Consider the following 24,168-nt stretch of genomic DNA (forward strand, 5'->3'; position numbering starts at 1 on the left):
CCTCACTTTCAAGCAATCCTGCAAGTTCTGTGGCTTTTCTTTGCTGTGTTGATGGCAACGGGAATAATACACCCGCGTGGCATCTTCTCCCAATCTTCTTGTCACACGCCTCCAACCCACACGGTCCTATATATGCTCATCTTCGTCGAACTTGTCCAACTCCTTGGCATTGGGCCGATCATCCAGAGGCTGCAGTGAGCTGCACCTACATATACTCTCAAGTCACGGCTTCTCATGAATTTTCGCGTCGCTGTGGTGGAACAACTCTCATCGTTATCCACAACAGGCGAACCTCTTCTCGGACTACCCAAAAATTCATCATCCTCTCCGGATTTATTGTCCTCGACCACGCATGCTATGTACTCTGGGTCGTCGAAGTAGAGCTTTACATCAAGGATCTCCCGGATCAACGGGTCACGTACTCATTCGGACAAGTAAGAAATAACAACAGAGAAATAACAACAGTGCCTAAGCTGTTCTGACCTGAACCCCACGAAATTAGTTTTTAGCACTGATGGCAGTGATTCCCGTACTGCTGTCGTGTGCAAGGGCCCTCCGGGACATATGGAGGGAGAGGATGTCACAGGCCGTTATTCGGTCAGAGTGAGAAGAAGCCAATATTCGGCCGTATGCATGACGTCGGAACGTCCGGGTATGTGACCGATCTGACCATTGCTCCTCCCTACAACCCTCGGTAACGGGACTGACTTGGATTCTCCGTAACGACAGGAGGTGGGGGCGCGCGTACTTATGGTTCCAGCGACCGACCGCTGGAACTCGTTCGAGTTCACCCTCAGGGGCTTCCAAATTCGACTGTAACGAACCTCGCGCTGATGAGCAAACAAATGTGCGCCAGAGCAGGGGAAGGCCGAGGAGAAGTGAGTCCCTGGATAGCTGAGGCAGTGTTCCATTGTACCAATCTGAACCCGGTCGGCGCGAGCCATCGTCAAGAAAGGGGTAAACCGATGTAGTCACGACGTCCCTGGGCGAGACTGAGAACGCGTCTTTACCAACGTTGATAAACAGGCTTACAGTCCACTGAAACTGGTGACCGGTCCAAGTCGCCAGGCTGATCCATACTGCGCCGGATCGCGGTGCGGATCAAGCACTAGTCAGGTCGTGGTGTATCCAATACCCATCGGCGTCCTGCTGCATGCACGACGCAGGGTATTAAGTTCGGCCCTAAGCGTAGTGCATGACTTGACATGAGTCAATGTCGTCGAGGACCGGGATAACTGAGGCTTCTGTGGTACGATCGACGTATTTCGAGGGATAAAATTGGGTCATACCTGGTTTCATGACCAAGCTCTTTCTCAGCAACGAGCATACGTCGTATGACTCGAGGGTCGAAGATGTCGCACCAAGCAGTACCATCCGTACGTATCGGCGTACTAGCATGTTTGTGATGTGCGCTTGTGAATGTTATTAGATATTGTTTTTGAAACAATGCTGGGTTGCGTCAGACAGTTGAAACGACAAATATGTACGTGGACTGGAAGTCAAGGGGTGAGTCCACTCCGCCTGTCCGTCACCCGAGGAACAATCTCGCCAGGAATATTGCGAACAACGCAGTAGTCGGCGAATCAGCGGGAGTGTGTGACGATGAAGGCGGAAGCAAAGAAACTCCCATCGGCGGGCCGGCCGACGACGCTCTGGCTTTCGAGCGAATGACTCAATTTCCCTACGCCGACTTCCGACAAAAACCCCATCGGCCTCCTTGATCATGGCTCCCTATTCCTCCCTTTTCTCCGTTTCGCTCTTCCCTACCGCTCTGTAGCAAAAACACCCTGAGGGAGGTCAACGCCGACGCTGAAGATGTCGGATCTATCCACCCCGTCTCAGTCCTCGGCCTCATCACGCTCGTCGTCCATCTCGTCAAGCGGCGTCCGGACACCTCCGAACCTCCACCAGAACACGATAGACCCCTCTGCTAGATGGCTCGTTCAAAAGTTCGGAGGGACGAGTGTTGGGAAGTTTGCGACCAAGATCGCGTCGGACGTGGTCTCGTACGTGTTCCCATATGTGGTCTTCATCAAGGTCTAGTACTGACATATATCGTTCGTGGCGCAGTGACTACTTGGACCAACACAAGGTCGCTGTTGTATGCTCAGCGAGATCAGGGACGACCAAGGCTCTTGGTACCACCAATCTGCTTCTCAAGGCAGCATCCCAGGCGCTCGACCGATCCTCCTCCCCGCTCGGCCCCTCCGGCACCGTCACTCCATCCATATCCAACCCTCTCTTCGGGCGCGGCTCGCTACCACAGTCACCCGTTGATACACCGTTACGAGAACGCGCGGGTTCGGGGGGTTCATCTCCGTACGGCTCCTTCATCGGAAGCAACGAAACGCCGAGCTTCGTGGAGACGGTGGACGTGCTCAGAGCCGAACATCTATCTGCGGCGCGCTCAACCATACAGGATCAGAAACTTCTCGCCAACCTCGAAGCAGAAATCGAAAGAGACTGCGAGCATCTGAAGAGCTTCCTCTTTGCAGCGCGAGTACGCTGGCTTACTCATATATATTCTCTCCGTTACTAACGGACATCAGATCATCGACGAAATCTCACCCCGTTCGCGAGATAGCATAGTGGGCTTTGGAGAACGGCTAGCATGCAAGTTCATGGCTGCCGTGCTTCGGGATCACGTACGTACAACCTAACCGTCAGCGCCGCAAATACTCATAGCAGGTTTTTCTCAGGGTGTAGACGCGGAGTACGTATCATTAGAGAACATCGTCCCTCAACTGGAGGACAGCTCGTCCGGAGACGATCAAACATTAGACCAAGATTTTTACGATAGACTCGCGGTGGCCGTCGGTGAGCGCGTAAAGCAGTGCGCACCTAGAGTTCCCGTCGTCACAGGTCCGTCATCCATCTCCCCACATCTTTCTAGTTATAAAGTCTCTTTCAGGCTTCTTTGGTCCCGTCCCCGGCTCGCTTCTCAAGCAGATCGGGCGCGGCTACACAGACCTGCTCTCCGCCCTCCTCGCCGTCGGGCTCGAAGCATCCGAGCTCCAGATCTGGAAAGAAGTTGACGGCATCTTCACCGCCGACCCGCGCAAGGTCCCCACCGCCCGACTCATCAGCATCATTTCCCCGGACGAAGCCGCCGAGCTGACCTACTACGGGAGCGAGGTCGTCCATCCGTTCACGATGGAGCAAGTCATCCGGAGAAAGATCCCGATCCGCATCAAGAACGTCGAGAATCCGAAGGGCGGAGGGACCGTCATTCACCCTGACCCCGAGGCGGACGCGCATCACCTCCTGGACGAGATGGGCGCCCGGGTGACCTCCGGGCTCGCGGAACCCCTTGGCACTCCCACCTTGCATGACCTGGCCGTCGTCGAGGAGAACGGGATAGGCGGTTCTGCCTACCTCGAGGGGTACCTGAACGGCACCTCCCGTGGCAGCGTCCATCAACACAAGAAGTTGCCCACTGCCGTCACGATCAAAGAGCGCATCGTCGTCCTGAACGTAAACTCGAATCGAAAGAGCGTCAGTCACGGTTTTTTGGCGGGCATCTTTGGCACGTTAGACCGGTTCGGGGTCGTCGTGGACCTGATTAGCACGAGCGAGGTGCATGTCAGTATGGCAATCGAAGAAGCTGGGATGGACAAGAAGGGCCTCGAGAAGCTCGTGAGGGAACTTCGAAGGAGTGGATCGGTACGTCTCATAACTTGATGATGCCGATCTGTCATTTTGCTGACGTTGCTGGTTCTACAGGTCTCTGTTCACCGCGACATGGCCATTTTGTCGCTCGTGGGCAAGCAGATGCGCAATATGGTCGGTATCGCGGGCCGGATGTTCCAGACCCTCGCCCAAGGGAACGTGAATATCGAGATGATCAGTCAGGGCGCCAGCGAGATCAACATCTCGTGTGTCATCGACGGGCGGGACGCCGTGAAGGCGCTCAACCTTATCCATCAGAGCTGCTTGCAGATCAGGTAAGCGTTCAGCGCAAACGGGGTCCGAGTCATCTGACACGTCGGTTACAGGCCTGAAGGAGCAAAAGGCAGGGTCGGTCCTTGGCTGTTCTGAGCGAACGAACGACCGATAGCACGCACTCCGCGCGTACAACATCCAACTGCTGTGCTGGTGCACGAATCGATTCCCTCGGAGGGTTATCGACCATTCCCACTTCTGTCCAACCAGAGCAATTACCCGGGATAGCTAACTTACCCGGCGTGCAGGAATGCTGTCCAACCAACATTAAGCACAGTTCCTGTCCAACCAGGACTTGGCGTCCGTCCAACCGGACCTTACGCTTGTCCAACCAAGCTTTGCAGTTAACAGTCGAACCAGGTCGATAGGAAATGCGCGCCCAGTTTTGTGAGCAGTAGCGGCTGGAAAGCGGGATGCGCGCCGAACTTTTATGTTTCGCCACATCGATGAGGATGTTTGTCGAGATGCGGGGGACAAGGTGCTATACTGTACAGTCGCATCCTAGATTTGGAAACCGTCTCAGGATGGTACGGGTCGAGAGACGATATACGCTTGGCTGAACCCTGATTCGATCCCCAGGATGAGTAATGGATATCTAGGGTGAAGATTTCGTGCCGTTATGCGTGTTGTTTATTACCAGAGAGCCCGTCGTTAACGTTGCAGAGATGTCGACACGTGAAAGAGGGATCGACGTCGGGGCCTTCTATTCCACTATCTGAAACTGTGGAACTTGAATAGCATGACGTGCACTCATTCTTGAGACCCGAAATTCACTGTCGACGTAGAATCTAGATGTATTCGTCGCGCTGGGGCCCCGAGGATCGTAAGCCAAACATCGAAGACGAAAGCACGCAACGGTCAGTCCCGCCATTCCATTCTTATGGCCACCGTTGTGCCTATCTCAATTCATCCCGTTCTTTTCAGGAAGAATCTGCGTTTGTTATATACGTGCAGCCTCGTGTGTGTAGCATGCCGTTACTCTGCATTTGCCTGATCGGGAACGGGAAGGGGTATAAAGTACGTAAGGTCAATTCTGGTTCGCCGTTTGCGCCCCTGCGCGGAGGGCCCTACATCCAACTTGAGATTGCTCGCAGAACACGCCAAATTATTCAGCTCGTAGACGATGATCCCTCCGATTACACGATCCTAGAATCATGTGTTTTGGTTATATGTTCTTCCATACCTGCTGTGGTGTACGATATGAAGGATTCCCCAGTTGCCAGCACCATGGCAGATATGTTAAGGATCGCTGTAAAGGCTGCGGAATGTGCACCTTACGTATGCAACCGTGTTTCGATGCTAGCGCTCATGCAGGTCGCAATTGGTCTTGTCCCGACGTGCGCTGTCATCACGGGCTGTCAGGCCACAATCAGCTCCTTTGTGATAAGGACGTTGGCAGGAATCCTTCTGATTGCTCTATTATTGTGGAGCGACGACCCCGGTCCCAGATGTTCCGGACTTCTTGTCCAACAAGAAAGGCGACCACGACGCCGGACTTGCATCATTGATTAATGCACGTGGCCGTTCCTCCGTGCCCTCAGCTCCTCCTCAGTTCTCTCCCGAGCTGTGTGTCGCCAATTTTGGACTTCGAGCTCCTCGTCACACTTCTGCTGACCGAGCTCAGTGTGAACATTAGACGAGATTGTCCTTGTCATCAGTCAAACTCGCCGATGGAACGTGCTCTGGGACGTGCGCGTGAGACTCCGTCTCAGGAATAGCAGAGCTTGAATCCAAACTCAACTCGAATGGAAGCAATGGAAGCTCATGACGGGCATTCAGTATCCGTTCCGTGAGTCAGACTGAGGGATCCACTCCCATGACCTGCATTTGCATGCGACTAAAGAGGAACATCGATAGGGAATGCTGCACCGTTTCCTTTCCCCTCTCACCCAGTCACGATGAACAGCCAGTATCTTTTCAGCTTGAACCTGTGTTCACGGAAACTGCTGCAGGGCATGTGCACAGTCGTCGGTTGCCCATGTGAACACGATTTCGCAGCCTGCACAGACTGTGGCGTCGTGTCCAGCCCCGCATCCAACCATGCACAGCACGAAAAGTCGAACAAGCATATGAAGGTTCAGCTCCGTAAAAAGAAAAGGACATCTACACTGTTCAAATGCACGATCTGCTCGCATACTACCGACGGCATGAGCGGCTGGACGAAGCACATCGCCTCCGCCCCGCATTGCTCTCGCGCCAGAGAAAACGGTGTTTCGCCCGCCATGGCGCCTGAGGTTGATTTGTCCCGGCCTGGATTCGCTTATTGTGACGCATGTGAAATGCATGTGCCCAATGGACAGCTCAAGGCGCACTATACCTATCGTGCACATCTCAGAAAGACTCGCATGAAGGCATACATGGAGGCAATATCGCGGGCGGAAAATGATAACGGCATCACGATCTCGCATGCCGACGTAGGTGCTGATTTTGGGATCATGGATTTTGCTGCGGTGCAGGCCAATCCCGAGATCAACATCACCGTCAGGGCGACATCCGGTACTGCTCGGATCGCGGTGATTGAGGCCAGAGTTGTGAAGGCGCTCAACTCAGCGCCAACGACGTGGTACGTGACAGGCTTTTCTGCTACCCTGTTCGACATTCACCAACCATTGGTCCAGCTTCATCGCTTCGGTGAAAGGTGCCGGCACGCGAGTTCCTTCAGCGGAGGATCTGCACGTTGTCGTGAAGTTTACCCAACATCCTCCTCAGCGAGGGAGGTACGAGGCACGTCTCGAGATCGTATTCGAGGACGCAGACGCGAGCCGCCGCTTCGAGATTTCGCGCATTATCAAGGCCGTAGTGGGTGATCCACAGGACCACGAACTCTTGAAGCCGGTTGCTCCTTACGTCAAGCCCACCAGGCGGCGCCGCACGGCAGAGACGGAAGTGGTTCAAGCGGAACTACCCCCGTCTCTGTCGCGCATCCAGTATCGGCGTAAACTTCCCGATGCGAAGATCCCAGATGCACTATTGTCGGTGCTGGAGAAAAGAGCGTCGTCTCAGCAGATCACGGGGAGGATTCGCGAGGGTCATCTCCCACCAGCACTGAATGAGACTAGCTACTCGACCTGGTACCAGACGCTCATTTGGGCCGAAGAATACAAACAAGAGTATGTTTTACGTGCTGCGCGCTGCATTATACTGAATCCTCGCCACAGGAAAGACATTCAAGCCTACGATATGCATGGTGTACGACTCAGGTCTGCGGGCGCTCTATACTAGTGAGATCATCCGTTTCTGAAAGGATGACGTATCTCATCCGTTTTGCAGCTTGCAGGTCCCAGGATTGGCCGAGAATAGACCCAGCGTCATCGTCGGTACGTTCGCGGAATGTCGCTGTTTTTAATCATCGCTTGGATAATAACACTGTCGGCATAGGTGATCGCATTCTGGTACAACCAACGGATGTAGATCAGGGAAAATGGTTTGAAGGAAGGGTGTTTGTGGTCGCTCTACAAGAAGTCGGGATGCGACTCAACAGCGCTTTTGGGGCCCACAAAGATAAAACATGCAACGTCAGATTTCAACTAAACCGCCACCCACTTCGCGTCCAGCACCAGGCGTTGAAGATATCGAATAACCCAAGTCGTTTACTGTTCCCTGAGCCGGAGCATATCGCAGGGGATCTCGCCCCCTCGCCTGAGATTCTGGAAGGACCACGGTTTGATGAGCGCATCCTGCAGAATTCGGCGCAACTGCAAGCGATTACGTCCATCGTCCATCGCAAGCCGGGGGCAGTGCCCTTCGTGCTATTTGGCCCGTATGTCATCCCCCTATCTGGTGTACGCCTTTTCTGACTGTTTTCATTATAAAAGGCCTGGAACGGGGAAGACGTTCACGATCCTCGAGGCTATCAAGCAGCTCCTTCGCGTTGGCGGCGACAAAGTACACATTCTTGCAATTGCGCCAACCAATGCCGCCGCAGACCTCATTGCGCTCGGCCTTACCTACCTCGACGACGATCTCTTCCGTATGTACGCCCCGACGCGGAGGAGGAACCTAGTCCCAGAAACACTCCTCCCATTCACGGCCATGACCGCTGACGGAGGCAATTTCACTGTTCCAGACCTGGATCGACTGTTGCGATACAAGGTGGTCGTTGCAACATGCATATCCGCTGCCATACCATACTCCTTGAGAATTCCGGAAGGTCATTTCTCACATATCTTTCTCGACGAGGCTGGGCAGGCGGCGGAGCCCGAGGCAATGGTTTCGATCAGAATGCTTGCAACGAGCAAAACCAACATCATCCTCTCCGGAGATCCTAAGCAGCTGGGGCCTGTAATCCGATCTGGGGTTGCCCGGGACTTGGGTCTCGGAAAGAGTTACCTGGAACGGCTTATGGAAAGGAAGATTTACGACGTGGTCGGCGGGTACGGTGTCACGTACGTGTGTCAGCCTTTGTTCGTCCTCCCCGCCCCTGACGCTATATTTACCTTGCGCAGCGTCGTCAAGCTTGTGAACAATTTCCGCTCGCATACCACCATCCTTCAGTACCCCAACGTCAAGTTCTATGCCGGTGACCTCCGCCCATGCGCGTGTGCGGAGATCGTCGACTCCTACATTGGCTGGCCCGGCCTGCCGTCGTCTAAGTTCCCCGTTATATTTCATTCAATCATCGGAAAGGACGATCGCGAGTCGACATCTCCGTCGTACTTCAACATCGATGAGATTTCCCAAGTGAAGGCGTACGTTCAAGATCTGCTGGGAAACGCGGAATTCCCTGTCGGTCAGTCGCCAGTGTCATCCCCATTCCTGATTCCCCACGCTGAAACTCCAGATTGTCAGAGCAACATGATATTGGGATCATCACGCCGTATCATGCGCAATCGCTCAAGATCCGAGCGGCCCTAAGGGCGATTCACCTCACAGACATCAAGGTCGGTTCGACAGAGTTATTCCAAGGCCAGGTACGCCTTCAACTATCTTGCTCAGGAGTCGCCACCCGCTCAGTTTGCATCGTAGGAGCGGCGAGTCATCATCGTCTCCACCGTACGAAGCAGCCAAGAGCTGCTCACTTATGACTTGCGACACACCCTCGGATTTGTCTCGAACCCACGTCGCTTCAACGGTACGTGTTCCCGGCGATACATCTAGTCCATGCCGGAATTTGACTTCCTCATCAATCCCCAGTCGCCGTCACCCGCGCAAAAGCGCTCCTGATTGTTGTTGGGAATCCCAACGTACTCTCGCTAGACCCCCTCTGGCGTGGATTTCTCAACTACGTCCACCAGAACGGCGGGTGGACGGGTCAGAGCAGTATCGGCTGGGACCCGACCGAACCCGTCAAGGACGGTGGTTATGATGCCGATGTTAGGGCTCAAGCGCTCGAGGAGCTGAACGCACAATTTGCGAAGTTTGGTATTGAACCTATCGTGGAGGATGCGGAACCGGACTCGGACGTCGTGAACGAAGATTTGGATAACCCCGAACGGCAGGAGTGAGCTCTGGTTTGTGTTTGAGACGAATGATCTCGGATGGATTTGTGATTTTGTGTTTGTGCAAGGTGGTACTTCTCAGTGTTCGGGCGTGTATCATCTTGATGTGTATTATTCTCTGACGTGTTCGGTCTACGAAGATACTGCGATGGCATGCTTCATTCGTCATATGGCCGTCATCTGCCTGAACAATGCAGCGATCGTCAATGTGTTCCTGCCCATTCTTATGGACAAGGCAGTTGCCCTTCGCCCAGAGGTCATGTCGGGTATCTTTGTCCAATTAAAGCTTCGAGGACAGGCGGGCACACCGTCTGCGTATGCCATCAATGAGAACGAGATCAAGTTCTTCTCGAGGAACACTACCAGCACGGGAGGGCAGACGCCCCGCCCGTATATCACCTTGATTATGGAGCTAGGAGTTGCCAATCCTCCTTCACTATTGGCACAGACCCCCACTGATTATCATTCAGATCATTCAAAGTCGAGCACGGCGCTTCGAAAGCGGCGCGACATGATGGAGCAGTCCGGAAATCCTCCGCCCATTCCGGGGTCTCCTTCCAAGGTGGTCATCCCTGCGCCTCCATCGCGAGGCCACAAGAACGTCGTGCACCCGCGGTATAGCTTGTACATCTATGGATGCTCGCCCTCGGTGTACAAGGTAATCGCGGAAGCCGAGCGTCCGCTGTACAAGCGGCTCATCCGCAGCGGAGATCTGCTCGGAGAGCACCCGCGGCAGCACCGTACGGCTCTCGATTTAGTTCGGAATCAAAAGCCCTTCTTTAGGGCCTTCTGGCACTGGGTGCTCAGTCAAAAATTGAACGTGGACAAGCAGGCCGGGGACGGGGATGGGGAGATAATCCTTGGTTATAGACTCAAAGTTACCGCTGACGACGAGGAAGCGAACGATGAAATTCCTTTCTGATTCCATCGGGTGCGTCGCTCTGGATCGAATACATGTATTTGGATTTCAAAAAGTTCAGGTCGACGAAATTCGATTATCTTGCTTAGTGCCGCATACTCCTACTAGAGTTTACTTTCCGTAGTTGACAGCACTCAGGAAGGAACAGCGAGCCCGGATGTGTAGTGGCGTGGAAGAGGAGAGGGTCGAGGGTCGAGAGCAGCCGACCTTCGACTCTGACAAACCAGTCCATTCCTTTGCCTCCATGTGCACGAACAAACCTTCCATTGCCCGACGGAGCGCTACACGTGGTTTGCGCCCCCCTTGACTAGAGCCTGATAGGCTTCAGTGTCGACCAAGCGTTACCCTCCTGGCTCTCTCGCCTTAACCTGAACTTCACTACCGTCCAGCCTACTTCTCCGATCGAGAAAAATGGCTGAACGATGCAGCGTTTGCGGGACGTTCGTTCCAGCAAAATACAGCGTCGACCAGCACGTTCGCGGTCGGAAACATCAGGAGGTGCTTAGGAGGCTCAGGGTCGCGGGCGTCGAAACGGCTCAGACCCCGCACTCCGCGCCCTCCGGTCCTAGAACGGCGACGCAGCGCAGTTTCGCTGATATACGCTGTGGTGTTTGCGGTCTGACCCTCCCAAACATCACCGCGTATACCTATCACTCCCGAAGTGCGAGCCATCGGGAAGCGGTCGCGCAGGCCAGAGCGGTCAGCCAGGGGAATGCAAACGCGGGGGCGACGAGTAGGGTACGTATGCAACGCGTCGTTGGGCTGCATCTGCTGTTCTCGTTGACTGTATGCGCTCTGTCTAGGGTACGGATGTGAGAGATGTATCTGACGGTGTTACAGACGTCGAAAGCGCCGAAGCAGACAAGCACGGGGTCGCGATTTCCTTGAAAGGAGGGCTTGATTTTGGCATTGTCGAGATGGATGCCACCCAAGGGGCCTCGGAACGACGCACGATGACTTTGACAATCAAAAGAACGGACACCGTCGCTCGAGTTTACCTCGCCAAGATACTCTTATCCTCGTCGACCACACAGAGCACGCATGGTACAAGGTCGGATACTTTCTCTTATTTTCCTTCTGTTGTTCTCAACTTATATGCTTGCAGTTTCTCAGCTAGCCTCGTAGGAAATATCAGGTGGATCAATTGGCGTCAACCCCGTCAAGTTGCCGTCGTATTTCAATCCTCCTACGAAGGAAGATATGAGGACACCATCGAGCTATGCTTTCACGACGTCGCCGCCAAGAGACAGTTCACCATCATCCGCCACATGAAGGCCATCGTCGGTTCCGCTGACGATTTCGCCGTCTTGCGACCCTCGGCGCCGTACGTGAAGAAGACCGTCAAGCCCCGCCCGCCCGAAGCGGAAGTCGTGCCGCCACCCCCAACGTGGACAGAGACGGCCTGGAAGGTGTTTCTCCCGCACTACCCTGTTCCTGCGGACCTCGTGGAGGCGGCATTTCAGCATAACACGCGGAGGGCACAACAGGAGGTTCGCGCGCGGTTCCTGCCTGCCGCGCTCACACCCTCCACATACGCCAAATGGTTCCACATGTTGCTGCATATCGAGGAAGAGAAGACGAGGTGGGTCGGGCTGGATTTGTGACGTCGCGGAATGCCCTGCTGACCTTAGATCAGACAGGATCTAGAGCGATATTCGATGTACGGTGTCACGCTGGAGCCAAGACCGCCACGTTACCGGTGAGCGGTAGTAAAGCACATACCCCGTGCAGCCCTATAAATCGGTTACCTCTAGCCTCCAAGTCGACGGGTTGGCGGAGAAGCGGCCTTCCGTTCTCGTCGGCGACTTCATCAACGTCAAGTTCACCAGCGAACGCGACGACAAATGGTACCAAGGTCGCGTCCACGAGCTTCACAACACATCCGTGGACGTCCGATTCAGCGATTCGTTCAGCACTTTCCGGGGCAACAGCTTCGATGTCCGGTGCGGGTCGTTCTGTTGCCTGACACGCGTGGCCCTGAACCCATCTCCTCACAGCTTTGTCTTGAATCGTCTGCCGTTGAGGAGAGCGCATCAAGCCGTGGCAATCAAATACCCATTGACGCATGTCCTGTTCCCCGCAACGCGTGATTTAGCGCCTCTGCGAACCGTGACTGAAGCGCAAATGGAAGCGGTTCGACTCGTCAACCGAAGGATCGCGGAGGATCGCGAACAGCTGCAAGCCGTTGCGACTATACTCCATCGTCCAGCAGGTTCCGTCCCTTTCGTCATCTTTGGGCCGTAAGTTGCACGTTTTCGCTCGTCGGCCCTTGTTCACCGTCTGTTCAGGCCCGGAACCGGAAAGAGCGTCACAGTCGTGGAGAGCATCAAACAACTCCTCATCGCTAACGACGCCTGCCGCATCCTCGTGTGTGCCCCGTCGAATGCCGCCGCCGACCTTCTTGCCATGCGGCTGCTCGACCTCGGCCCCTACCAGCTCTTCCGCCTCAACTCGGTTTCGCGCGAGGTCAAGCGACTCCCCAAGGACCTCCTGCCCTTCTCCCTCATCAACGGGAATCAGGTCTTTGCCACCCCGGCGCTGGAGGACCTGATGAAGTACCGCGTTGTCGTTTCGACATGCATCTCAGGCGGGATACCCTACGGCCTCGGCGTACCACGGGGATACTACTCGCACATCTTCGTGGACGAGTGCGCGCAGGCGACGGAGCCGGACGCGATGATCCCGATCAGGACCATGGCGGACAACCGCACGAATGTCGTCCTGGCGGGGGATATAAGGCAGCTCGGACCGACCATTCGTTCGGTCATAGCCATCTCTTTCAAGCTCAACAGGAGCTACATGGAACGTCTTATGGACAGCGGGCCATATAGCCTGGAGACCGGCAGAGGATTGACGTGAGTACTACGTTCTGTCGGCGCCTCCAAGACTAACACGCGGCATTATGCATCAGGGTTGTGAAGCTCATCAAGAATTGGAGGTCACACCCCGACATCCTTACGTTTGCCAACCAACAGTTTTACGATGGCGAACTCGAGGCCTGCGGAGACCCAGCGATGACACATAGCTTGCTGCGCTCGGAGGTGCTTGTCAAGAGGGGCTTCCCGATTGTGTTCCATGGGATAACGGGCAAGGACGAGCGCGAGGAGTCGTCCCCGTCTTTTTTCAACGTCGAGGAGGCGACCCAGGTCAAGAAATACTGCGTGGAATTGATGTCGGATCAAAAGCTGCGACTCAGTGAGCCTTCCTTCTTCGAGATGAAGATGGATACTCAACAGCTTGATATGATCATAGAGCCCAGTGATATTGGTGTTATATCGCCTTATCACGCACAGTGCGGGAAGATACATCGTATCCTTCCTGACAGATGCAAGGACATCAAGTGCGCCTCTGTTGAGGAGTTCCAAGGCCAGGTATGCCGCAACTCGTGAATGACTGCCAGGCTAGCTCTCCTGACATGTCTCTACAGGAACGGAAAGTCATAATCCTGTCCACTGTGCGGAGTTCCGTCGATCACATCAACTACGACATCCGCCACACCCTCGGATTTGTCGCCAACGCCCGGCGCTTCAATGGTATGTTCCATTTATCCGCCGTACTGACCCGGCATTCATAAATGCCCCGTTCGTCACGTCAGTTGCGATTACGCGCGCCCGCGCACTTCTCATCGTCGTTGGCGACCCGACCGTGCTGTCGCTCGACCCGGTCTGGCGCGCCTTCCTCAACTTCGTTCACCTCGGCGGCGGCTGGAAGGGCAAAAAGATCGACTGGGACCCTACAGAGACCGTCGTCGCGCATGGGTATGACCGGGAGCGCCGGGAGCGCGCGCAGGGGCAAGTTACAGAGATGATGGAGCGGATTCGCGCCCAAATATTCTCGTCCACGGAGGAATGGGCGATCCCTGGAGGCGAACGAGAATCTGGAGAGGACGATGGAGAGGGATTCCTGGACGTGCCTTGGAGGGAGGACGATTGAGGTCGTTTTGATTCTTGGATCTTGCACACGCTTCGGAAGGATTTCGTGTATTTTCAAGACTTGTATTTCTCTCATTTCGTGCTTGGAGGCCAGGTGCTTTTCTCGGCAGATAGATATTCTTCGTGTTTACCAGTCTGCACATCCAACACATGCTTTGCGATGTTGACTTAACTAAGCGCGTATAACATACGTAACAAGGTCCGTCTGGAGGGTATTATCAACTAACTATCTACAAAAGCTGCGCGCTCCTGCGAAGCATTATCGGTATTGCGGTGACCGCCGCGCCTGGAGATCGTCCTGCGACCCCGGTCCCCGCGCCATCCTCGGCGAGTTGCTCCTCGACCCTCGCGCGCTCCCCAGTCCACCGCCGCTCCGGAGCCGCGTGCGCTCGTTCGCCTCCTCGTCGTCATACTCATCTTCCTCCTGCTCCTCCTGCAGCCGGTGCAGCGCGGGCGACGGCGGAAGCTCGTCGTCGTGCTCGAACGTGTTGAACAGCGTCTGGCTCTGCGCGCGGTAGAGCGACGAGCGCCGGCCGTGGCCATACGCGCTTCCGTTGGCGGAGTGCGGCGTGAGGGGGACGGCGTTCACGCCCCACCCGTCGAGGCTCATCCGGCCGCTGATGCTCAGCCGCGGGTTCATGATCCCCGACTCCAAAGCGGAGTGGGCCTGGGGGAGGGGCGCCTCGGGTTGGCGGGAGAGGTTGAGGAGGTGCACGCCGAGGAAGGTGACGGTGAGCCCGGCGAGGAGCGAAAACGAGTCACGGGTGGAGGCCGTGTTGAAGCCGCGGAACATAATGATGGAGGCGACGAGCGTCGCGGTGGAGAAACCGACGAAGTACATCGGGTTCACTCTGAGAAAAGACGGGCGTCAGCGTCGTGACGAGAGGAAGGGAGGTGAAGGAAGACGACGACGAGAGCACGTACACGTTAGTGGAGAAGGTGTCGAGTGCCTTGTTGAAGTAGTTCATCTGCACGAGGATGCAGCCTGCAATGCAGAGCCCGAAGACGTACGTCGCCGGCCGGGTGAATTGATTATTGCCGCCGAGGGTGAGCTTGACGGCGACGCCGAAGCCTTTTATCGCCATGACGGACACGGAGCCGACGAGGGAACATATAGAGATGTAGACCAGCGGGTTTGTGCGCCCATGCTTGGGCGCGATGACGTAGATCATGAAGATGGAGAAGGCGGCGACGGTGAGGCAGTAGAGGAGGAAGCCTGCAGGAGAGCTGGTTAGAGAAGATGTCGTGATTGGAGAAGAGAAGAGCAAGTGTCGAGGCACATGCGTACCAGGTTGTTCAGCATACTCGAGCATTTCGTCTATACTCGTCACCTCCTTGTCTTCTGGAGCATGTAGCACGATAATCAAGGAGCCAACAAGCGAGAGTCCGCAGCCTACACGGCCTAGGTGCCCAAGTGATTCGCCAAGGAGGAACGACGCGAGGACCGCGCTGCGGTCCAGAGGTACATCAGCGACGCGGACGAGTGCTGATGCCGAAAGACTAACCCAATTAAAACGGAGAGGGACCCGAGAGGGGTGACGAGGATGGGCGGTGCAAATGCATAGGCAGCAAAGTTGGCGACTGCATACATGAATCAATCAACGAGAAAGAATGTGAGGGCATGGAGGATCGCGTACTTTCTCCAATAACCACTGCAGGATGAGCAAGCCATAAGCAATTTTCATGGCGCAGAGACGACTAGACGCACATGTCGATATCCCCGCCCACCATAGTGGATTTCGAAGGTATGCATATCCCTCGGACGCCTTGCCGTTAGCGTGCGATGCGTCATTCAAACCCTGTTGAACAAGGGCTGGTGAACCCTTCCGTACACCACACCGAACGCGGATGAAGCCAACCTTTTTGGTGATGATGAAACTAGTTCCGATGGCTACAGTCCCCGAAACTGCGAGCGCGAGTCCGATGTATCTATCTTCGAGCATGCTGAACCAAGCTCCACGCTATTTGAGACCGGGTCGCTGGCGTTGTCGATGTAGTGGCGCTCTCGTAGCGGCTTCAAGCCGGCCTGGGAATCAGAAACAAGCAAACAAGCTATGTAGGAAGTATTGAGATGCACGGCTGGCGACGTCGCCACGACGAGGAGGACGGTAGCTGACGGTAGGGGAGAGAAATGCGGTGCTTCTCGTTCAGCAGCCAGCGAGCCTGATGTCGCGAGTTGCGACCTTGCTCGCTTGATCACATCCGCATCTCTACGTGGCCCATCATTGTTCGACTATCCCTGGCGATTTCTGTGCATGTACGAAGTCATACTTGACGATGACCGAGCAATATATAATAGGGAGTCGCCGACGCCAGCGCATAGTATACGGTGTACACCGCTTAGTCCCCGACAACCTCCGACTCCTACTACGACGACGACGACCACTGCCCAGTGAACGCCTAAGTGTGCTTGTCCGGTTACAGCCCTCACGCGGCCTACGGCTGCGTAGGATCCACCTTTCCAGGGAATTGCGAGTCCGAGAGCCTGAGCCAATCTAATCCCGGAGATCATCTGTGCACATGGTCCTCATCCCGTTTCGACGGACCCCCATCCCTTCGCCGGCTCTCTGCTTCAGATCTTTCGCCTCCAGACTCGCGATTTTGGTCCGCTATTCGAGCTCACGATCTGTTGAGCGACTAAATACCACCATGGGCGACATTGGCACGCACACGGTCAACACGACCGAGCGCCTCGCCAAGCTGAGGGAACTTATGAGCAGCAAGAAGTACGACGTGAAGGCGTATGTCGTGCCGAGCGAAGATTCGCGTGAGTGGGCACGCATGTATGACAGGCGCATATATACACGCCGAACATATTGAGCGCAGTCGGGCGCTGACAGATCCTGCCACTAGATTTCAGCGAGTACAGCGCGCACTGCGATGAGCGCAGGGCGTACATATCCGGGTTCAACGGCTCGGCTGGTAAGGATTCTTACCTTTTCTCCAGGTTCATTCTATAACTCGGTGTTCTATGCAACGAAACAGGGTGCGCTGTGGTGACGACCGATAACGCTTACCTCTTTACCGACGGGCGCTATTTCCTACAAGCTGAGAAGCAACTGGACCGCAACTGGACATTGATGAAGCAGGGCCTACCAGGTGCGCCTACATGCATTCCACCAGCATTGATACTCACTCCTTGCGAATGCTTTACGCAGATGTCCCCACCTGGCAAGAATTCCTGCACAAAGTAAGCTCCTTCCTTCACGGGTACCAGTATTCTCTCTGCATGATCACCGACTGGCCTTCCACGTCCCTCAGAACCTTGAGAAGAACACGCGCATCGGCCTCGACCCGACCCTCCTCTCCGTCTCCGATGCCCAGTCCTTGCGCGAAGCCCTCTCACCCGTCCACTCGGAGCTCGTGCCCCTCGAAGACAATCTTGTAGACCTAGTTTGGGGTGCCGACCGCCCTCCCCGGCCCACCAATCCCATCTTCGCATTGGACGTGAAATATGCCGGTGCGTCTATCACCCGTGGCTTCGCATCCCGCAGGGGTCGGTGACATGGGAAAGGGCCACAGGTGAATCGCATTCGGACAAGATCAAGAAGGTACGCGCGGAGCTCGAGAAGCAGAAGGCGAAGGCGGCGGTGGTGAACATGCTCGACGAGGTCGAGTGGCTGTTCAACCTCCGCGGGTCTGACATCGACTTCAACCCGGGTACCGTCTCCTTGATTGAAATTTCGTCGTCATTTCAACCTAACATATGCGCATGTAGTTTTCTTCGCCTATGCGGTTATCACGCCGACTCGCGCCCTCCTCTTCGTCGACCCGACCAAGCTCACCCCCGAGGTGCGCGCGCACCTCGGCCATGGGGTGGAAGTCAAGCCCTACGTCGAGTTTTTCCCTTACCTAAAGGGTTTGAGCGCCGAACTAGGCTTGAGCAAGGAGATGGTGAGCAGAACATCCTGAGATTATATATTTGAAGGCGCTCTGACTAAGGCTATCCTGTGGGATTAGCCAGTAATCGTGGGCGATAAGGCTAGCTTGGCCGTCGCAGACGCTATCGGACATGTGAGCTCGCACTCGTATCCTCGTGTTTCATTGCCGTTCTGACGTCGGCCCAGGACAACATCACCATCGCCCGCTCGCACGTCGCCGACCTGAAGTCGATCAAAAACGCGACGGAGATCGCCGGCTTCCGCGCTTCGCACGTCCGCGACGGCGCGGCGCTCGCGAAGTATTTCTCGTGGCTCCAGGCGGAGCTGGACGCGGGGACCGAGTGGAGCGAGTGGAAGGCGGCGGAGGTCCTGGAGGGATTCAGGAAAGAGGGCGAGCTGTTCCAGGGATTGAGCTTCACGACCATTTCGAGCACAGGCCCGAACGGGGGTAGGTGTCCTTGCTGCTTGCCGACGTTGGTGAAGCATTGATGAGATGAATGGCAGCTATAATACACTATTCGCCGGATCCGGAGGATTGTGCAATCATACGAAAGGATCAGGTCAGCTTCGTTGCTATTGAGCGATATTGTGTGTAACTGAAGCCGACCCTGCAGATCTATTTGTGTGATTCTGGAGGTATGGGCCATCCAACTTTCGTTTCATGAAATTCTCCGACGACACGATCCCTCATCAGCACAGTACTTGGACGGTACAACGGATGTCACCCGTACCTGGGTAAGCCCTCGCCTTCGACTGTGTTTTCAGTAATACTCACGCGGTTCAATGATAGCATTTCGGTACACCTACGGACGAGGAGAAACGAGCGTTCACGCGAGTGCTGCAAGGACACATCGCCATCGACACCGCTATCTTTCCGAGCGGCACGACGGGTACGAGTCCTGCATTTTGTACGCCTCCATCTCACCGAAGCTGTGCGGTGCGATTTAGGATATGTGATGTGAGATTTCTATCGTAACTTCCAAGCTTTCGTCTCAACGTCGTATTCTAGCGACTCATGGGCGCGGCGGCCGCTCTGGGAAGATGGTCTGGGTACGTCAATTATGAACTCTTCTGCCATCTGTCCCTGATCCTATCTGTTCGTGTGAGTAGATTACCGACATGGTACCGGACACGGGGTTGGCCACTTCCTCAACGTACACGAAGGTACTGCTCACTACGGCCACTCGTTCTGCGAATGCCCGTTAATCCTTTGAACGATCAGGACCTCATGGTATCGGCGTGCGCATCGGTAGGCTACTTTGACCATGTCAGCGGGAGAGCGTGATTCGACTGATTTCATAGCTTATAACAACACTCCACTTAAACCCGGCATGACGGTGTCCAACGGTCAGTTTGCCGTTCGTCCATGCTGGCACTGTCGGTTTTTGATACCATGGTCGCGCAGAACCTGGTTACTACGCCGACGGCAAGTTCGGCATACGTATCGAGAATGTCGTCATCGTGAAGGAGGCTAAGACGCCGAACAATTTCGGCGACAAGGGCTACCTCGGATTCGAAAACGTTACGATGGTACGCCCGTGGTCGACCTTCGTGCATGCAGCACTGAGCATGGATAACGTCCTGTACCTTTTCCAGTGCCCGATACAGAAGAAGCTCATCGACACTACCTTACTCTCGGTGAAGGAACGGGCTTGGCTCGACAAATACCACCAGGAAGTCTTGGACAAGGTAGGTCCTCTGCTGAAGAACGACGCACGGGCGCTAGAGTGGCTCGAACGGGAATGTTCTCCCTTATAAGATGTTCGTCAAACTATGAGGGACAGGAAACTGTTGTTCAACTTTGATACATGGTTCACTGCGGAGGCTTATTGATCAACTTCAACTGAGGAAACTTTAGTGATATGGCTCCGCTAACGACCGTTATTCTGATATGTATGCAAGTTCGGGACCGTTTGCTCATAAGCCGAGACTGTATCTTTTGATCGCACATACCCCAAAACGGACATGCCTCTGATAATATGCAGTCCGATGAAAACGCATGATGTGGTACCGTAGTAGCATGTTTTCGCTCGTCGCAACTGACGATACTGCATGCAATGTTCAAGTATCGTACTCACGTCGGTTATAGCATTCCGAGCTCCAGCGGAAAAGCGTTCAGCTACGATGGGTGTTCCTAGCTTCGTATCATCTATTGTACGGTTCAGGCATATTTCACATACATCGAGCATGCTCTACAACAAGCGGAAGGCCTATTTGCTGACCCGTTTCAAAATCACGTCGAGCCCGTATCGCCTATATGCAGCAGGTCCACTCCGCATCGACAAGGGCTCGTGTATAGGAAGCTGCGCCATCTTTCTCAAGCGCAAGATCACCCGTGATACGAAGATGCTATGCAGAGCATGCAGAATTCTGTTTGCAACGCAATGAATAACGTGCAACGAAGTGATAAATGCTCTTCACGCACTGTATCATAGACGACGCGCGCTCCGGATCCTGCACATGCCACACGTCAATGACCAAGAAATAACTTCGATAGGTGAACAACACATTACCATGCGGACTAATAACACAATGTTGGCAACACTAGGCACTGCGTATCCTACGATCAGTTTCATCCAACCAGTGACGTCGCTCCTCTCACATAAAAAATAGAGATAATACATCACTCCTGGGAAAGGGAATCAGATTCATGGGCTAAGCAAGCCGTCTAAGAACTGACCGTCGCGATATAGCGTCGTAAACAAGCGCGAATTACCCGTATAGCGTCTGTCATCTGCAGAGCCGAGGTCCACGTAGGGTCAGAGAAGGCATTGGGATGGTTTGGAATGGTGCTGTGACGCACTTGAGATGGCGTATTTCGCCACTGTGAACGCTACGATAACTGGATTGCGTCATTTACTACAGTGGCGGAAGATCCAAGGACCCAAACGAATTCGCACCAGTCTCCGAGATCGCGAGAAGCAAGAATGCCTTCCATATCTCATGATGTCCGGCTATTTGCAGGCACCCGCTCATTCCCGGTACGACGGTGCTTATGGGAATGACTGGACACGGAAGCAGGTGAGCAACGGTTGAAGGCGGGACAGACAGATCGGGGCGTACAGCGCGTTTGAAGTTGGTACCTCGCAAGAATGACCACTGCAGCGGCAGAGAATCCCTGAAGCATACGTTGTTGTACGTCCAGACACGCAGATGGTCACCACGTACGACAAATGATGCCCAGAGAATATACACGATATGGCTGCGGTCGTGCCATATAGCGCAAGTTCGGATTACTAGGAGAGCTAGAAAACATTCACCCTGTGTCAGGCAGTGATCAAGTGGAGTGTGTTTACACTAACCTTCTGCCACGGCCAAGCCGATGAGAACGAGTGCTGTGCAAGAGCTCGATGAGGTCATGATGCGTCGTATGCAATACAGCACGTACAGTTGACGATAGCATCGCCTTGTTGGCAGATCTATAAGATAGACGCAACCGATTTGAGGGTGAGTCTCCCATGCAGGCTCAACAGATAAATTACCCATTCATCGCGAGCCACAACTCTACCTTCGAGTCCAGTGAGTGATACATCAGAGGGTGAAGACCAGGAGCTCTCACGAGCTAATCCAAGAATAGCGTCTGAGAAGGGGGCGATTCTATTCATGAAGTAAAGGATCTTGATCCAAGAGAGCTTCGAGCCCCATATCAACGAAACCTGACTCATTGTATGTGATCATCGGTCGGCCCATGCCATGAAATGGCTCGCACCTCGTCCTCTAATGTGAGGAGAAAATCGTATATCTAGAGCGTATCAACTCAGTATCGTCCAGAAGTTACAACCTGAACCGCAGGAACGGACCAGAAGCGGGAGCGACGCCGCTTGTCCGGGTCGTCAGCCGATCGTCACCGTTGATTGACACATTTCTCACCGATAGAATACTGGGAGGAGCAAATCAGCACGACGCTGTCCGTTCAAAATTGAATGCATACGTTTGCGAATTGCACGGGCTGAAGAATGGGAATAACGTCGGCCATAGTGGCGCAGCCGGGCCAAAGCGTACCATATCGTGCTTCATGTCTTATATGTTCCCATTGCTTAGATACCGCGCACTGGAGATGCCAACGGACGTCTCGTCATGTGTTCCTCAGTCAAAGAAAGTTGTTCGTAACCCAGGCAACGGCGTTAGTGTAGTTGTGGTTGCCAAAAAGTCGCGTCGTTTGCGCAGCCTCAGAACCTCGGGCCGATGTTTCCGTGTCCAACATTTTGTTAATTTAATAATTATCAGCTGTTAAGTAGGTTCATTGTGGTCACGTGACACTGTGTGCAAGGTGAAATGGCACGAAATACTTATCAACATCCTTAGACTGTACTTGTACAACCGTAAGCAGGCTCCTAAACCATCCGCACGTATCCATGCAGTCCATGGTGCATCGGCAAGTACTGGTACCGTTGGCGTCAGAAGCTCGGTTTCTACGAAGGGACATTGTTAACACGGAAGGAGAGGCGCGGGAGGCGTACCGCGTTACGCTACCTTTCAATCTCGTCTTCTGCAGCTCACGGAGAGACGCCTAGCTGGCGGCGTCCTTCTCTTCATCTTGAAGCGACTTCAGCTGCATGAACACTGCCGCGATGCCTTCGCGGACGTCGACCTCGTCCTCCTCTGCAACGCGAGACATGATGGACCCTAGCTTGTCAGGGTGCCAGTGCAGCATCTCGCGCCTGATGCGGTCGCGTTTCGTCATCCGTTTGCCAGCGCCGAGAAGATTTTCGCGCACACTTAGGGGAGAGAATAGGAAATCTTTGATGACCTGAGGATCGGACAGCTGTTGCCGAATGGCCAGGTTTGTGTTCACCGCGGATGTAGCGCGCGAGGGACCTTTCGGTGTAGCCAGTTCCTCGTGTGCCGCAGGGACCGGCCACGGTATATCGCTGAACCGTACGCTGCCTCCGCCGGCGAGCAGCTCCTTCCACTTGCTCTCATACCGCTCCCATCTGAGCAACAGCTCCTTCTCCTCCGCCTCCTTCTTCAACTCGGCGCGGATCCGCTCCGTCCGCGCGTAGTCCCGACGCCCTTGCGCGTCACGCAGCACGCCTCCCGAACGGACCCACTCGCGCTCGTTCTCGGCGGCGATCGCGTTTTCCAGCGCAATTCGAGCTCGACGCGCCTCTTCATGCTGCTGAGCGCGCTCGGCGCGCTCCCGCGACCGGCGTTCGCGAAGTTTGGCGTAGTTTTCAGGTTCGGGGTCCGGTGGTGCCAGCAGGGACGGCTGGCTGAGAGACTGAGAGGGTTGGGGCGAGGCAAAAGCAAAGTATCCTTTCGGAAGGGGAGCGTATGTTCTTGGGACGGATGGGCCAGCCACTGAGGCTGTTCCGAAGAGGTTGTTCCCAGACGGGCGCCAGGGGCTTTGGGTGGTCGGCGAGGAGGATGACGACCAGGAGAATTGTGTATTCATGGACCAAAGTAGTAGCAAAAGCAACAGATATAGCGTTGGTTGGGTGGCTCGCACTGAACGAAGGCTTTGGAGGTTTATACCGACAACGAGTGTGGGGGTGGCTGGAGGACAACCAACGATCGAGCGTAACTGTAGCGCCACCATCGGACCTTCGCCCCGACAGAGACTCTCTTGACGAACGTGCACTCGAGTCGTGATAAAACCCCCACCGAAAGACACGTATTACGCCCTATAAAATATGACTGACACGTAGGGCCTCCGTAGTATATAAGTAGAGTACAAACGATCATGTACTCTAGCTTTCTCCTGCGCACTCAACGAGACTTACCCCGGTCTATTGTGTGAACTCTGAGGAACTCTAACCGTGTGACTACACTTCGCTTACAAAGCTTACCCGTCGTCACATATTTTTGACCGTTTACTTCTTGTGAGTAAAACAATCAAATCGTCTCTAGGCTGACTTCCTTTGATTTAGGTTCCAACTCGGATTGATCACCCGGGTCTATCCTATCATTGGACGTCGTCCGTTTCGTAAGTACTACAGTTACATTTATCCAATACAAGAATTACGCTATGGTAGCTCCTACGGATAATGTACCTCGACGCGTCCTTCGCAGTGACTCGCGACGAACCGAGTCCGGCGATAGTGCCGCAACCGGCA

General features: G+C 54.6%; 8 protein-coding genes across 8 annotated transcripts; 5 read left to right on the forward strand and 3 right to left on the reverse strand.

Annotated features, from left to right (window-relative positions):
- Positions 1-1,815: 1,815 nt before the first annotated feature.
- PUNSTDRAFT_44533 (aspartate kinase) lies at positions 1,816-4,038 on the forward strand (the record flags this gene model as incomplete). The annotated part of the gene is made up of 7 exons (XM_007383707.1): positions 1,816-2,006; positions 2,071-2,500; positions 2,550-2,645; positions 2,700-2,862; positions 2,894-3,663; positions 3,724-3,944; positions 3,996-4,038. The coding sequence occupies 7 exons, from the start codon at positions 1,816-1,818 to the stop codon at positions 4,036-4,038; spliced, it is 1,914 nt and encodes a 637-aa protein (XP_007383769.1).
- Positions 4,039-6,164: 2,126 nt separating this feature from the next.
- PUNSTDRAFT_134246 (P-loop containing nucleoside triphosphate hydrolase protein) lies at positions 6,165-9,386 on the forward strand (the record flags this gene model as incomplete). Its single annotated transcript, XM_007383708.1, has 10 exons — positions 6,165-6,505; positions 6,561-7,052; positions 7,101-7,163; positions 7,213-7,259; positions 7,321-7,702; positions 7,758-8,327; positions 8,388-8,671; positions 8,731-8,852; positions 8,908-9,013; positions 9,076-9,386. 10 exons carry the CDS (start codon positions 6,165-6,167, stop codon positions 9,384-9,386), a joined length of 2,718 nt encoding a protein of 905 aa, XP_007383770.1.
- Positions 9,387-9,528: 142 nt separating this feature from the next.
- PUNSTDRAFT_134247 (uncharacterized protein) lies at positions 9,529-10,302 on the forward strand (the record flags this gene model as incomplete). The annotated part of the gene is made up of 1 exon (XM_007383709.1): positions 9,529-10,302. The coding sequence occupies one exon, from the start codon at positions 9,529-9,531 to the stop codon at positions 10,300-10,302; it is 774 nt and encodes a 257-aa protein (XP_007383771.1).
- A 345-nt stretch (positions 10,303-10,647) lies between these two features.
- On the forward strand, positions 10,648-14,232 carry PUNSTDRAFT_102635 (P-loop containing nucleoside triphosphate hydrolase protein; the record flags this gene model as incomplete). The annotated part of the gene is made up of 11 exons (XM_007383710.1): positions 10,648-11,037; positions 11,103-11,350; positions 11,405-11,881; positions 11,936-11,998; positions 12,054-12,242; positions 12,297-12,539; positions 12,588-13,154; positions 13,211-13,494; positions 13,552-13,670; positions 13,727-13,832; positions 13,895-14,232. The coding sequence occupies exons 1-11, from the start codon at positions 10,711-10,713 to the stop codon at positions 14,230-14,232; spliced, it is 2,961 nt and encodes a 986-aa protein (XP_007383772.1). The 5' UTR covers positions 10,648-10,710.
- Positions 14,233-14,490: 258 nt separating this feature from the next.
- Positions 14,491-16,174, reverse strand: PUNSTDRAFT_113611 (DUF803-domain-containing protein; the record flags this gene model as incomplete). The annotated part of the gene is made up of 6 exons (XM_007383711.1): positions 14,491-15,082; positions 15,156-15,447; positions 15,520-15,680; positions 15,737-15,812; positions 15,940-16,030; positions 16,091-16,174. 6 exons carry the CDS (start codon positions 16,172-16,174, stop codon positions 14,491-14,493), a joined length of 1,296 nt encoding a protein of 431 aa, XP_007383773.1.
- Positions 16,175-16,598: 424 nt separating this feature from the next.
- PUNSTDRAFT_52482 (Creatinase/aminopeptidase) lies at positions 16,599-20,067 on the forward strand. The gene is made up of 20 exons (XM_007383712.1): positions 16,599-16,998; positions 17,085-17,153; positions 17,217-17,330; positions 17,390-17,421; positions 17,493-17,691; positions 17,754-17,891; positions 17,950-18,125; positions 18,192-18,245; positions 18,299-18,560; positions 18,617-18,672; positions 18,727-18,748; positions 18,807-18,847; positions 18,903-19,002; positions 19,061-19,070; positions 19,122-19,162; positions 19,223-19,276; positions 19,335-19,361; positions 19,415-19,459; positions 19,518-19,642; positions 19,709-20,067. The coding sequence occupies exons 1-20, from the start codon at positions 16,881-16,883 to the stop codon at positions 19,868-19,870; spliced, it is 1,845 nt and encodes a 614-aa protein (XP_007383774.1). The 5' UTR covers positions 16,599-16,880; the 3' UTR covers positions 19,871-20,067.
- Positions 20,068-21,590: 1,523 nt separating this feature from the next.
- PUNSTDRAFT_134251 (uncharacterized protein) lies at positions 21,591-22,088 on the reverse strand (the record flags this gene model as incomplete). The annotated part of the gene is made up of 6 exons (XM_007383713.1): positions 21,591-21,616; positions 21,672-21,768; positions 21,822-21,854; positions 21,913-21,932; positions 21,983-21,992; positions 22,044-22,088. The coding sequence occupies 6 exons, from the start codon at positions 22,086-22,088 to the stop codon at positions 21,591-21,593; spliced, it is 231 nt and encodes a 76-aa protein (XP_007383775.1).
- Positions 22,089-22,345: 257 nt separating this feature from the next.
- On the reverse strand, positions 22,346-23,557 carry PUNSTDRAFT_143694 (uncharacterized protein). Its single transcript, XM_007383714.1, has 2 exons — positions 22,586-23,557; positions 22,346-22,524 (listed from the first exon to the last, which is right to left on the reverse strand). Exon 1 carries the CDS (start codon positions 23,505-23,507, stop codon positions 22,623-22,625), a length of 885 nt encoding a protein of 294 aa, XP_007383776.1. The 5' UTR covers positions 23,508-23,557; the 3' UTR covers positions 22,346-22,524; positions 22,586-22,622.
- Between the last annotated feature and the right edge of the window lie 611 nt (positions 23,558-24,168).

This window comes from Punctularia strigosozonata (assembly GCF_000264995.1).
Source record: "Punctularia strigosozonata HHB-11173 SS5 unplaced genomic scaffold PUNSTscaffold_6, whole genome shotgun sequence".
Classification (NCBI taxonomy): Eukaryota; Fungi; Basidiomycota; class Agaricomycetes; order Corticiales; family Punctulariaceae; genus Punctularia; species Punctularia strigosozonata.

Coding starts and splice junctions, on each gene's coding strand:
- PUNSTDRAFT_52482 (XM_007383712.1), top strand. CDS start 16,881: ATGGGCGACATTGGCACGCACACGGTCAACACGACCGAGCGCCTCGCC. Junction 17,154..17,216: donor CGGGTTCAACGGCTCGGCTG/GTAAGGATTCTT, acceptor GCAACGAAACAG/GGTGCGCTGTGGTGACGACC. Junction 17,422..17,492: donor GGCAAGAATTCCTGCACAAA/GTAAGCTCCTTC, acceptor CACGTCCCTCAG/AACCTTGAGAAGAACACGCG.
- PUNSTDRAFT_143694 (XM_007383714.1), bottom strand. CDS start 23,507: ATGAATACACAATTCTCCTGGTCGTCATCCTCCTCGCCGACCACCCAA.